Source organism: Drosophila persimilis, unplaced genomic scaffold (assembly GCF_003286085.1).
Source record: "Drosophila persimilis strain 14011-0111.01,24,50 unplaced genomic scaffold, DperRS2 tig00000000-arrow-pilon, whole genome shotgun sequence".
In the NCBI taxonomy this organism is placed as follows: Eukaryota; Metazoa; Arthropoda; class Insecta; order Diptera; family Drosophilidae; genus Drosophila; species Drosophila persimilis.
This window is the reverse complement of record NW_020825288.1, coordinates 14,076,000-14,090,439: the sequence shown is the minus strand read 5'-3', so window position 1 is coordinate 14,090,439 and position 14,440 is coordinate 14,076,000. Positions and strand designations below refer to the sequence as shown.

The following is a 14,440-nucleotide window of genomic DNA, read 5'->3' as shown; positions in this document are numbered from 1 at the left end:
CGCATCTCCTCGAGTGGACGACCATCAGTTGAGATTTTCTCCCTGCCTGTGAGTTTTTTTCAAGTAATTTGCAAGCCCGCCGAATCTGGATCCGTATCTGAATCGGAACGGAGCGTTCATCATAAAGATGGTGTCTCATCTGTTTCGGTTTGTTTGTAGGTGTTGAAAAGATATCCAGGGATCGCCTTGTTCCAGTGTTTGCGACGTGCCGAATAGCCTGATTGCCTAATGGCCCAGAGGATTCTCCCCTTTTCGCTAGGAAATCGTAAAATTATCCTGGCAGACACATCGTAATTTTCAAGCAGAAGCCAGCAGGGAGCTCGAGCTAACCTTGACGCGGCTCTCGGGTCGTCCGATCGAACACAATGCGCAGGCTAACAATAAGTTTGCTCAGGTGCTTAGCCAAGCTTTCAGGAGCAGGACATACACGAACACAAGCACAAACGTGAAGCGGAAGCCGACATCCTGACGGCCAGACAAGCCATGGAAAAGCGGAAAACTCGCATGCATATGTATGAGGCGAGGCAGTGGCAGTGCCCGTCCGGGTAGTAGGACGAGCCCCAGCTCGGCCAGCTATTTGCCAAGCGTATTGGCCAGGACAAAGGCCGGACAAGCGACGAGGGGCGAGGGGCGCAGGACGAGACAGCACAGACAAGGTTCCATGAATTGGCAGAAAAGTAAAAACCCCTCGCCCAGACGATGGGCAAACAAAGAAGGCGGCCCAGGAGCGCCCCAAAGGAAAGTGGGATGGCAATGGCAGCCAAGAGAAATGCCACAGTTGCAAAGGTTTCTGTGCCTTTGGCCCAATATGAGTACCGAATGCAGCCCTGTTGGCAACGTGCTTTAAATATATGAGTCGGCAAACTCCAGCACCCAAAAACCTAGACAGATCTTTTGTTTGTGGCACTGCGTGCTCTGTTTTTCCACTGCCACCAGTGCCTCCCTTCACATACGTGCCCGGGCATTTGTTTGATTGCTAAACTGCAACATTCTGGGGGTTGCCCGTGGCCCGGCCGAAATGGAAAGCTCTCTCTCTCTCTCTCTCTGTCTCTGTCTCTGTCTCTGTCTCTGGGTAGCAGCAGTCTTTGTGTCCCCTCCTCCGAGTGAAAGTTTTGTTCTTTCATCGGGAAATCGCACGTATATTTTTGGAGTGAATATGGTTCCACGCATTTGGCCGGGACCTGCCTCTGTCCAACTTAATTTGCCGCTAAAATACTTAATATGAAAACAGATTTACACTGCCAGGCAACAAATCACTTTCGCCATACATGCTCCTGCTCCAGGACAACTAGCATACAAATGCAGTCGGGACACACACACAGATACACTCGTGTGCGAGTGGAGGACATTTGCATAATTGACCCATGCAGGATTCGCGCACCAACTGATTTCATTTACGATGCAAGTGCTGACCAGGCCCGTGCCCACTCCACCCCACCCCAGTCTCGCCGCCTGTTTTCCCCCATCCTGGCGGTATCCATGTCCTGGCCAACGTATGCTCGAGCTTTTGCCCATTTAGGCAATTTACATTTATAGCCTGGCGCATGAGGTGCTTACGAGCTGCACAGGAAGTGCCGCCATTGGCGGTGCACTGCCACAGCAGTTGCTGTTGCTGCTCCTGTTGCAGGGGCAAGGGGCCCTGGTGTGGCGGAGTGGGGCAACATGAAATTTACACCCGTTGCGGTTTTGGATACAGCCAATTTTAGTTGCCGTCGCTCGAATCGGTGCGGTTTGGTTCGGGATGGAGTTCAGGTCTGGGTCTATGGCTGGGGCTGGCAGCCAAGTTTATTATGAAATTAGAACGCATGGCCAGGATTGGCTGAGGGGAGGGATAGAGATAGGGGAGAGAGAGAGAGAGAGAGAGAGACGGCGGTGGGGAACCAGGGACATGGACATGGCAGAGCAACGGGCGCTGCATTGCAGTCGAAAAACTGGCACATGACATATGAACTGTGCCCCGGCTGCAACATCGTTGCTGTTCCTGTTGCGGCAGTTGCCGTTGTGTTGTCGCTTTGTTGTTATAGTTATTAAATTATATACTCAGCCTATAACAAAATCAACAGCAACATGGAAGACCAAGGAGCAGCCATATCTGAGGGGGGAAACAGGGAGCTATGTACGCAGGAGAGGGGCAAATGTTTGCCGATTATTGCCAAGGGTGATACATAAATAGAGAATGTTGATGACAGACGAGTGGCCAGGGATTTGGAATCAGCGAAAAGACCTTTAGGGCGGAACTATCATCCAGATGGAGATGTACATAGATCTGTATATAAATCTTCAATTATGTAGCCGTCGATAATTATACTTCGATAGATACAATTAAAGCCAATGAGGAACATATAAAGTAGTATACATTTGACCCGGGAAACCATTCGCCACAGTATTGTGAGCGAACGAGGTCATTTGGAACCATCTGGAATCAGGAGCCGTGCCGTCGAGCATTCCTTTCAATGGTTCTGGTGGTGTCTCAATTTCTGGTAGTTGCACTTTTCCTGATGGGCAACACATACCATTTGACTCAAGTTTGAATTCGAGCACACCAATAGCACCAATCAGCACTTTCGGATGAGCGTAATATTCAATATTTGGCTCGTACTCGAATTCGAGACGTAAAAACGGAGTCGTTTGGGTGGAAAAGACCCATAAAAACCGTGACACGAATATCTAGACAACATATTAAGTCATATACAGAAAAATATGTATACCAAATAGGGAAAAAATAAGCAAAAACATCGTTAATAGAAATATGATTACCCCGATTTATAATCTTCAATCGATCCGTACAGTCAATCATGAAAATGTTCTAGTTAATGGGACCAGAAGTCATTCGCGGTTTCATGAATTTACCGCCTCTATAATATATAGTACGTATACTAGTAAAACGGGGGGGTTTCTAATTACAAGTGGCAATTTAAATAGAATTTTTATTGTATTTATAAACTGTTGTGCCAGCCACTGATGCTGCTGATGTTCTATTTTACCATGTTTATGCAATATATAAGCACTCCATGCCCAACTCACAGACTCGTACATGGCATATGGGAAAAGGCAGGCGAGGAGCGACACTTTTGGAACTAAATCAGAATTTATGCTTTGTTTAAATGCTGTAAAAATGTCGCTGATTTCTATCGCATGACAATAATTATAAAAGAGGCAAGCAGCAATAAAGTGAGCTCAGTAATAATAACTGTCTATATGCATAGAAGACCAAGGGGCACACAGATACAGATACAGATACATTTACCATATAGTGTACTAGTGCTCGGATACAGATACAACACATACCCACGTATAAGCACATAGATAGACAAACTGAACGCGTATTTAAACCAATTTTATGGAGCATTTAATTGTTGCTGCTTATGGACTCCAACCACAAACAAGTACACGGTGAACACCGCCGCTGAACAAATTAAAAATGGTAACAAAAGGTTAACGTAAATTGTTAAAACTAAAGTATACATATAAACAAAACATTTTTATGCGATTAAAATCGAAATTACACGCAACGTGCGTCAGCTTTTTAGGGGGATGGGTATGGGGATGGGGACGGGGTGGGGGGGGCAGACACTGAAACAGACACAGACGGTGCACACATGGCCAATGGCTTGGGCATGACGATAGGCCATGTCTGGTCTCCAGCTCCACGTCACTCCTCGTGCGGTGCGTCTCTGCTTGACGGCTTTCCACTTGAGGCTTCACTTTGGATGTCGGACGGAGCCGGAAAAGCTGCGCACGTGCTGGAAAAATATGCATTCATACGAAGTAAAAGTCACAAGAATCGTGCATATGTGTGCGTGCATGGGTGCTCCCAGGTGGCCCCCAAGCCGAAAAGAAAGTTGGCAAATAACCCAAAATAAAGTTCTGAGTTTTCGCAAAGATTTTAGTAAACGTTAAAGAATGAAATGAATAATGAACACTGATTCCTAGATAGCTTTCACCGTAAGTTTATTTCAGAAATTTAAGGAATCCATCAAACGTATTTGGTCACAAATTATACGAAATTCAATTAAAAATTCAGATATCTTTGCGTGGCACTCATTTGCCTTATCAATTCCTCATAATTTCAGATAATTCACTTGGGAAATACCAAGACCTTATTTATAGTCTTGTATTCATTCACATTTCACTGGCAGACTTGATCCATTGAGACACCCCAATATATTTGATAAACTCGTAGTAGCAAACCATATATTGTCCATTGATCTGCACTCTATAATTCTTGGGTGCACTATATACACATATATAGTGTGGAATTCCAGTTCCATTTTAGGCTGCTATCTGTGGAAATGTATTTCGGGGCTGCTACAACTTCCTAGACCAATTGAAGATGACGAGGTGCTATCAGCCAATTGTTTAGTGCTTGACACAGAGACGTGACAATTCATCAATTCTGATACCTCTAAGTAGACATGACTAGGCCCAATCTTAAGGCCCCCGAGCAGACGCGACTGGCCCAATCTTATCGCTGGCTTACAGCCCATTGAGATTTTTATGGGTGGCAGGAGTGCTTTGCCAGATCTCTGATGATACACCTACATACGTATTACGTACAGAGTGCAGGCGTTTATCTAAACTGTGGACAGCGATGGAACAGATGCCTTAAGTATTTCCATCCCATCGAAGATCTGCGATGGCTTACTCTCTGTGGGAATGGAATCCTTTCGTAGATCGTCTGCCCGATTGCTTCGAGCTCTTGTTTGCCTTGTTGTTCTGCCTGACACCGACACCACTCAACACTGTTTGTGGTTGTTGTTTGTTGTTTCTGGTTGTTGTTTCTAGTTGTTGCTGTTTGTGATTCGTCGCTCGTGTTTGGTGTTCGCACCGTTTGTTGATCTGATTTTGGTTACAGGTTTTTCTTTTTCACTCTTTTTCTTTTTTGGCAGCCACTTTTTTGGTGTGTATCTTTATCTCAAAATATGTATCTGTAACTATCGGGCGCGCTATCTGCGGCTGTAAGTATTTACATATATAAACTGCTGCTGCTGCTGCTGCTGCCTAGGTAGTCTCCCCAGAGGCTTTGACAAACGGTTCATTTTAGCCATTAAAACCCAGCCAGTTCTCGTTAGATACGTATCTCTCAGCTACGAGCATATGAACTTATGAAATGCCTTCAAAAAAGAGAGCTTAAGCCCCCAAAATACATTCAAAAATATTCATGTAAAATTAAGTCAGCCTGGGAAAGTTTTCAGTTTGCAGCTGTCTTCCTGTACCTGTCGCCCAGTCGCCCTGCCCCCGCAAGAAGCCAGCATCCTTGTGCCACATCACAGGTGCAGCGGCAGCGGCAGCACTTAGCCCTTTTTTGCCCCAAAACTTTCCTGCTTTGAAGCCAAAATCAATGCGATGAACCACCACAAATGAGGCAACAAAAAGTTTCTCACCTACACTTGAAAAAAAAAGAAATATCATCATGAACTCTACAATAATGACAAATATTTCATGGTGCAGGGTATACTGATAGATAATATTATGTCATTAAAATTATATTGGAAAATGTTATGCAGGCATGGAAAATATAATAGAAAAGGTAGATTTTATTGGCATTTTTCAAAATTTATACAGTTATGTATGTATCAAAATATAATACAAAAAATAAGGTTCAATAAACTTGTTGTACCAAACAATTATTTTTTTTATTTTTTAGGCTTGAAAATAAAAAATAGAAACGCAATCAAGCAATTGTCCTTAGCTTGTTTTAAAACAGTTAAAATTGTATTATATTTATAAACTAAAGACAAAAGAAAATATTAAATAACTATTCCTGCGGATCCGCTTTTGTTTTGTATTTTATATTCGTTTCAGAGTGATTTTAAAATGATATATTAGGAAATCTAGTAATGATACTTTCACTCGTAAGAAAACTTAAAGGTATTGAATTTCTTTTATCAATAAAAAATTAAACTACGTACACTTTCAGGGAAAAGGGTTCCCCCAATTCAAATCAAGGACCAGTTTCGATGCTTTAGGACCGAAGCTTTCGCCTCCAATATCTGTCTGTGTGTGTGTGTGTGTGTGTGTGTGTGAGAGAGCTGTTTATGTGCAGCAGATGTGGCATGTACCAGTGGCAGCCCGGAGGAGCCAACTTGCCAGCAAAATAAACGAGCTCAATATTAATAATTTGTATCTAGATACGCGGAAACTATCTTTTGAGTGTTTTGTTTTGTTTTCGCCAACCGAAAGATGCTGCTCTAGGGGTGGAGGTGAAGGCTGTGCAGGGGGGTTGGTTGGGAGCATACAGAAATAACGCATGGGCATAATTCTGTAGTTTGCTTAATTTCCAGCTGCTAATTTATGCAAATTTCGTTTTATGTGCCAGCTATCTCACTCTACATCTCTCTCACTCTCTCTCTGTCTCCCTATGTGTGTCTCCCTCTCAAAAAGAGCGAGGGAGAGAAAGAGAGACACACACACGCATGAATATAACTCAAAAATCGTCAGACAAATCTGCACACATGTTAAAGCCCATAAATAAACCACATAATCACAAACGGAACGATCGATGATTGTTGTCACTGTTTGACAGCCGGGCAAAGGCGGCAGCAGAGCAGCCGAACATTCGAACATCCGAATAGCAGAGGCAGAAGGCAGAAGGAGAGCAGAGGAGCCGAGGAGCAGAGGAGCAGAGCAGGAGCAGAGCGTCGAGCGTCGAGCGTCGAACAGACAACCAAAACGCAGCCGAGGCACCATGCCAAGTGCAGAGAGGCGTGCCGCAAAGAGATTATTGAACGATGCACTCGAGCATGACGAACAGCAACAACAGCAACAAGAACACACGAACAACAAATACACCATGGAGCTGCACAAACAAACAAACCAACGCAACGGACATGCAACTGCAGCCCGAACGAACCAAACCGAACCGAACCGGTTACCTGCTGGCTGGCTGCTCTCACACACGGCCAAAAAAACACGCCCCGCTCTCCAGGCGAAAGAGTGACAAGCATATTGCCGAGTCGGGCGGGTATAGCCATCCCGCTTGCACCGCACAGAGCACTGCTTGACGGTGCGACCATCTTGTATGTGCCAAGCGCGCACACCGCCACACGCACCGAAGGCCGGCCCTCGTCAGACGAGTTGTTTCTCCCTCAAACACCACGAGCGAGCGTATCGGTGTGCCTCGGCGGGCATCTGTGTGAGTGGCTGAACGCGAACGCGCTTGTCTTTCCTGTTTCGCGCTCGTGCCTGTTCAGTTGGACGAGAACCGTTGACGTGTTCGATGCAACCCACAGCACAGCAAATATAACTGAAGCGCTATCGTGTACGCCGTTTGTTGGCTCGTTCGCCGTTCGTTCCGTTCGTATACCGTTTACCGTACCGTACCGTACCGTGCCGTGCCGTGCCGTGCCGTTTCCCGTTCGCGTTGGTTTTACGTCGGCGACGGTGTTTTCCGTAAAACTAACAGATAAACAAACGCAAAGCCCGGGAGAAAGCTCAAAACGCGTCGGCAAAATACACCCCATTTGAGCCAGGGCCAAGAAAGTGTTGCACTAGCAAAAGCCAAACAAAACAGAGATACAAATCAAAGATCCCCACAACAAAGATACAACTAAGAGATCCCCACAACGGAGATACAACTAAGAGAGCCCCCAAAACATAGAAACAAATCAAATCAAATCGCCCGAAAACAGTGTGACTAATAAATGTGCTAAAATGTAAGATTAAACAAAAGGAAAAACCCAAAATAATCCTATTAAAAACAAAAAACAAAACAAAACGTTTCCCCAACAATTGATGAGATTTTAACGGTTCAGCGCAGCGCCTTATCGAGCAATCAACAGTGCCTCAAGGGACCCAAACAGCCCCGAATACTGGCTGACACAGGCATCGAAAAATCTGGCAACTGGCTTATCAATTTATTGCTATCACAAACACCAACAGCAACACCAACAGCCAGCGGCAGCAGCAACAACAATCGAATACTATATTTTTGAAGACATTTAATGAAAAGTGTTTGCTTCTTTTGCCCCGTATCGCTGGTACTGGTGCTGCTGCTGCTGTTGCTGTTGCTGTTGCTTCTACTGATAGATAGATAAATTGATTGAGAACGCTGCCACGCAGAAAGCAAATCAAAAATTGTTGGATAGGAGGAGGCGAGCTGTTTGTCTTTGTGCCTCCCCAGAAGGGCCCAGAGCGGTAACAAATTATGTTGCCTTATCATATTTCTGTAGCGCAATTGTCAATCGAGCGATAGGCATCTGGAATACGTACCTTAAAGATAGAAGAAGTCGGGTCCAAACCATGGGTTGTATTATTAATTTTTCGAAGCCAAAGCAAACAAAGAAAGCAAATAGCACGACTCCTGTTGATAGTAATCATTTTTTAAAAAAGTATTCAACGAGTGCAGTGCACACAGACACTCGTACGAGGCACTATCTATGGCTGATAAGACCCCCGAAAAATTCCCCCCAAAAATGTTGTCTCACCTCTGGGGCTACCTGTCTAAATCAATAGAACTTGTCTGTCCGATTGTCCGATTGTCTGATAGTCACCGATAGTGCGGATGCCCGTACTAAATCAAGCTAGAAGATAAACCTCAGATGAAACTCTAATTGGGCCCACACACACCTGCCTCGGTCCGCACTCCCACGCTCAGTCCCAGGCGCCGTCTTTGACATCCCACGGATACGGGTACTTGTACATCCTTTTGTCTCGGCTTTATGACAGTGTAAACATTGTGACAGGAGAGAGAGGAACAATCCCAGAACGTTGTGCCAGGGACATGTTTATTAGGTCGGTCCCCTGGGATGCAGGCAAGATCATCAATCAATGGGAGGGCTGCAATTGCAATTGCAACTGCCAAAAAAAATGCACACTTCCCACCAAGGCGGCCAAGGCGGTGGCGGTTAAAGTCTGGTCTCGGATCTGTAGAGCAGCCGTAAATCAACCTGCGGTTATCCTAGCCAAACTGCCACCACCACAACTGTACCGTTACCGTTACCGTTACCGTGCCCGTAAAGTACATAGCTATAAAAAACAATTGAACAAAAAGAATGTAAGGCTTGAAGTGCGTTCGGGTGCGATAAGGAGTGCAGAGTGTTGGGGCAGCTGATAAGGCCAGCTACCGCTACAGCTACCGTTAGAATCTTATCAAGCGCAGACACCTCGAAAGGAAAGCCACCAAATTTCAGCTTCTAAAGTACAAAAATTTCTGAAATTGCAGCGCGTTCTGTGTGGTTAGGCGCGTGAACAGGAAAATGTGTGGTTGCTGAGAAGCCAGCGCTACTTGCCACTGCAACGCACACGCACACACACACACATCCACATCCACACCCACCCATCCCCCAGCCGCAGAGAGAAGGAGCGAGAGCCGATTCACATACACCCCACGGTAGCAGAGAAAAGCATTCAAGATTATACTCGAAATGGATATGACCTCAACAGCGGAGGCTGCCGCGCGCAGCTGGTACGACAGTCCGCGCTTAGGCGGCGGCGGCGGCGGCGGCTCAGGATCCGGCAGCAATGGCGGCGGCGTCTCCCCACACACCAACGGCCTGGGCAGCGCAGGCAGCAGCCTGGCCCACAGCCACCACAGCCTGTCCAGCGGCGCCTCCTCGGCGGGCAGCAGCGTCGGAGCGGCCCTCGGCGGCGGAGCGGGCGGCGCCGGTTCCGGCCTCGGCCTGGACACCAGCGACATGAGCGCGTTCTATGCGCTGGAGAGCAATGGACACCATCGGCGGTACTATCCGAGCTATCATCAGCACAGTAAGTACCCATTGGGGGCGAAGCATGGGGAAAGGTTCCACCTAAAATGGATTTATGTTTTATTTAATAGTAATTTCTTCCATCTTTTTTTTTTTTGGTTGTTGTTTGTGCCTTGGACATTTGTTCTAATGTCATTTCTAATGCGTTTTTAATGAATGTATTTTGTGGGGGAGGTTGTATAGTTGGCGGTGGTGGGTCTGCCCCGCTGTGGCCGCCCAACGCCCACAAATCGATTGCTTCGCGCCTTTTTTGTGTTGCTGAGTGAACGTTTCCGGTTGGCCGCCATAAATAATGAGGGGGAGGGGCCCACAGAAATCGCTGGGCTCTAGATACTTGTGGCCAGATTGTATCCTAGATATCCTCCAAAGCATTGAATTAAAGTTCTGCAGATAGCAGGGAAACTAGCTGGGCATTTCCTCAACCCACAATCATTTATTCTTTTTCTGTAAATTTCTGCACATAAAACGCAAACGAAAGTTTCCCCATCATGGTCTATGTCTCTATTACAGCCTTCTGTTTTGTAGCCCCACCTGAGAATATCATCTGGTGAAAATGGAAATTTGTTGGCTGTACAGTTTTTCCTAATTGCCTGAAATTTGTTCGCTGGGCCACTGTCCGGGCCAAAAAGAAAATGATCTGGGCTCATTAGTGCGGCGCGCGAGGGGCCCCCAAATGGCAGACGACATTATTTTCAGAGGGGTATGTGTGGTTCACACGCCTCCAAAAAATTTCCAGTTCCGCTAAGTTAATTTTCAATTTGAGGAGCCACCGTGCAGCGCTCTGCTGCTGCTGCCAAGAGTGGCTCCGTGGCTCAGACTGTGACTCTGCTGTCAGTTTTGACAGCTGATGGCCCAAACCCAAAAAGCCCAAAACCCAAACCATTTTCACTTGGCACTTAGCATTGCAGGGCCCCATTGTTGTTGCAGCACTGTCTCCGACTTCGACTCTGACTCTGACTCTGGGGTTTGGCTTTTCGCTTTGGGGGTTTGGGGTTTGGGCTTTGGCTTTGGTTTGCATTTTGACAGTTCCACGTAAAACGCAACGAACACCCAAACGTGACATGCATCAATGCTCCGTCGCCCGGTCTCTTGGTCGCTGAATTTATTTCCTGCTCTTTGAGTGTGCAAAATTTTAATTTAAAATTTCTGTACACCAGGGAGGGGGAGGGGGAGGGGGAACGATCCCTGCCAAACAGAGAGGCTGCAACTGCAAAGTGATCAATCAGCTTTGGGGAGCTCCTTAGCCTATTGCCTCTGCCTCTCCATCTCCCTCTCCCTCTCCCTCTCTCTCTCTCCCTCGATTCCTTTTGCATTTATGTTTAATTCATGTTATTCATATGCCGACTTTATTGATGCTTGATTTGATTCCATTCGATCCGAGCTCTCCTCCACCTCTGTAATTCATTCATGCACTCAAAACTTCTCGGATTCAAATCCCGCGCTCTGTTCGTTCAACATTTGACAGACAGTTTGTCTGACTGTCTGCCGCACCGCAGAGCGGCGACTCTGGGGCATCGATGGCTGTGGCAGTGGCACTCGCATCCATAACGAGCTCCGCACCGCACCGCACCGCACCGGGGCACCTGTGGTGAGCGTTGATTTTAAAATTCATTAGTCTGCATATGTCACATCTCGTGAGGGCTGAGGAGGGCTGAGGAGGGCTGAGGAGGGCTGTGGACGGCTGGGGGATGCCCTGGTGGGGGCTTCCAGTTGTCAAAATCCCAATTTAGTTGTCAATTATGAGGGGACGACTTTAGTGGCTGTCATTAGTGGGCAAATTAAGCAACTAGGGCTCGTCCCGCCCCTCGAATTTAGACGCCCGCTGACACACACACACATACACTGTGTACTGGTTCGGTTTTTATGTTAGCCAAAGTCATAAAAACCAACAACGAGACAGCAACAGCCGGAGACTACAGCAAATGTGAAATTTAAATTTCAAAAGCAAACATGCCGAACATTTTGGCAATAACTTTTGTCGGCCGCGTGACTCTGTGTATCCGTATCTGTATCTGTATCTGTATCTCTGTGTGTCCCCTGTATCTGCATCTTTTTCAGTATATACTATATTATAGTATGTGTGTGTGTGTTTTTTTTTATATTTTCTAACATTTTGTTACCTTTTTTCCCAAACATTTTCGATGAAAAATATATACATATGCCCCACGTTTTATTTTTTTGTTGCTGTTTGTGTTGGGGCTCTGCTCTGGCTGTTTTTGCTATTCGCCCCAGACATGAGGGGCACTTTGGGCGGGCTTCTTAGGCAGGTTTTCGGGCACTGAATTATATAATTAAATATACAATTTTTGGCAATTTATTTACGAGGTATGGATTTTGAAATTGCATCTATGGGAAAGGAAATCAAGCCTAAGATTTGAGGAATTTTTAGCTTATAAATAACATAATTTACTCGATTTTTTTAGAGTAAAAAAAATATCTGTAACTTTTGATATTCCCAGAAACCGTTGAAACACTTTTTCCGCCGCAGTTTTCTTTGGGAAAACACCTTTAAAATGCAACGAATTTTCCCACTCTGTTAACCTTTTGATCTTCCAATTAGTTAGCCTTAATCTGTTGGCCACGTCGGCAGCGCGGAGGCATAAAATACATTGTTAATTGCCAAAACATTTGAAAACCTATTCTTGGCCGAGAACGAGTGAAAGAGAAGCAGCCATTGCACTCTAACTGAAAGATAGAGATAGATATAGATATAGCCATTAATAAATTCGAATGGCAGAATGGCAGAACTGACCAGTGGCCAAGGCGGGGTCCAATATTGTGTGTCGTGCTATTTTTTTTTTATGGCCTTATCGGCCAAGCAGAATCGGGCAAATGAAAAGTTTGTTTTTGCTGGCTAGAATGTTCCCACAATCCGGCCGAGGGGACCGAGCACTTAACGCAAATGTCACGCACAGTGGCACCGACACACAAAAGGATATCAAATGAGATGCGGGCCCATTGAAAAAGTCTCTTGGAACTTGGAACTTGGAACTTGGAACTCGGAACTCGGAACTCCTTCTGCAACTCTCAGAGTCTCTAGGTCTAGATCCGAGCTGGGTATTGGTGCTCCTGGCCAGCGGTTACCAGTTACCAGTTACCAGCTACCAGCTACCAGGTGTTGCACTTGAAGCGCTCGCCACTCATAAATTTTCGTGTGGCCAGGCATAAAACTGCACAACATTTCCAAGAAATTACAACACGGCCAAAAGCGCAAAAAGCACACAGGAGGGGGGATTCCTGGTTGGTTGTTGGGTTGCTTGTGTGTGTAATAGTTGTTGTAATTTACCGACTGCAACCACGAGGCCGGGACGGTCTGGGGCTGGGGCTGGGGCTGGGGCTGGGTCCGGGCAGGAGTCACAGTCATAGCGTGCCTGCTGCCTTGTGCCTGAACCTCGGGACAGAATCTCGACTGCAAATCTTAATCCCGGTGCGCAAGTTTTCAACGAATTGCTGGCCTGTTGGAGAGTGTGTGTGCTTTTGAGTGGATGGCCTATAAAAATGAGTTATGGTATTGCAATTGAACAGCTGGGCCACCGCTGCGTATGATTGATGTGGCCTCTAAGCCCATGAAATTCCCTTGGGCTTCCCTTTTCGCTAGGCGAGCCCCCCTAGTTTTTGGGTGGCTTTGGGCAGCATTCAATTCGCGTTTGATTAAAACGTCTGCCAAATCATGCCACATTAATTATGACCCAAATTCCAGGAAACATTCCTCGTACATCGTACGATGCAAAGCGGCCCTGTTGAGCGGCAAAGTTGAAGCGCTGTTTTGTGTGATTGTTGAATGCATTGACAGTGGCCGGTCATTCATTCATTCGAGATGAAGATGGGGCATGGGGCATGGGGCATGGAGCATGGAGCATGGAGCATGGAGCATGGAGCTTGCCACCGCCCGCGTTGCACATGTTTGATGCTGCTGCTGTTGCTGCTGCTGGCGCGATGTTTTAATTAGTCGTGGCAGCAAGAACTGTCTCCGCTTAATTAAATGACATAATTATAAGAATGCGATGCCAGAGCCGTAGCCAGAACCAAGCCCTCTGCCTACGCCAAAATGCAACATGCAACACGTGATGTTGCCACTGTCGTTGACATTGCTGCGATGCTTCAATTAATTTGCACTCCAGCAACATTTCCTTCTCCGACTGACTGTTGGCTGGACTCGGCTGTTGTTGCTGCTGCAGTGTTACTGCTGCTTTGCATGCCACATAGCCAAAGGTGTTGCCGGCAAACCATCAGAGGTCCAAAAGGTGCCGCCACAGCCATTGTCCGCCACTGCCAGAGTACTCGTATCTGCAGCCACACATTCCCACTGCCGACACGTTTCGCATTCTAATTTGACATTCTCCCTGGCCCAGGCCCGGGCGCAGGCCCGGAGTCCAGTCCAGGCCGTGCCTCGGTTTCGCTAGGTCTCGCCTAGTGTGAACAGCTGTCCTTCAATCACTATCAATGTCGCTGATGCCTGTGCCTGTGTCGCCCGTGTTGCCTGTTGCTGCATCAATCTGGCCAAGATGGCGAATGCCACAGGCTCCTTCAAAGCTTGCCGCCTGCTTCTGGGGAAACGGGGCCGGAAGTCTTTGCGGGCTAGATGTGGTCCCGGGCGCTGTCATTTGTCAGTTTGAGATTTCCAGGAACTTGTTCACTCATAAATACATACACTCGTATATATTGCACAGATCTATATATAGATATATAGATATATATATGCAGTGCCCCCTGACTATGCTGTGGCATCATCAATA

General features: G+C 46.6%; 1 protein-coding gene across 1 annotated transcript in view; it reads left to right on the top strand.

Annotated features, from left to right (window-relative positions):
- Nucleotides 1–7,310: 7,310 nt before the first annotated feature.
- Nucleotides 7,311–14,440, top strand: part of LOC6587242 (GATA-binding factor C) — a 34,780-nt gene continuing 27,650 nt past the window's right edge. Inside the window, exons 1-2 of the mRNA XM_002013627.2 lie at nucleotides 7,311–7,655; nucleotides 9,164–9,705. Coding sequence (XP_002013663.1) covers nucleotides 9,366–9,705 — 340 coding nt within the window. The 5' untranslated portion in view covers nucleotides 7,311–7,655; nucleotides 9,164–9,365. The remainder of the gene's footprint in view (nucleotides 7,656–9,163; nucleotides 9,706–14,440) is intronic.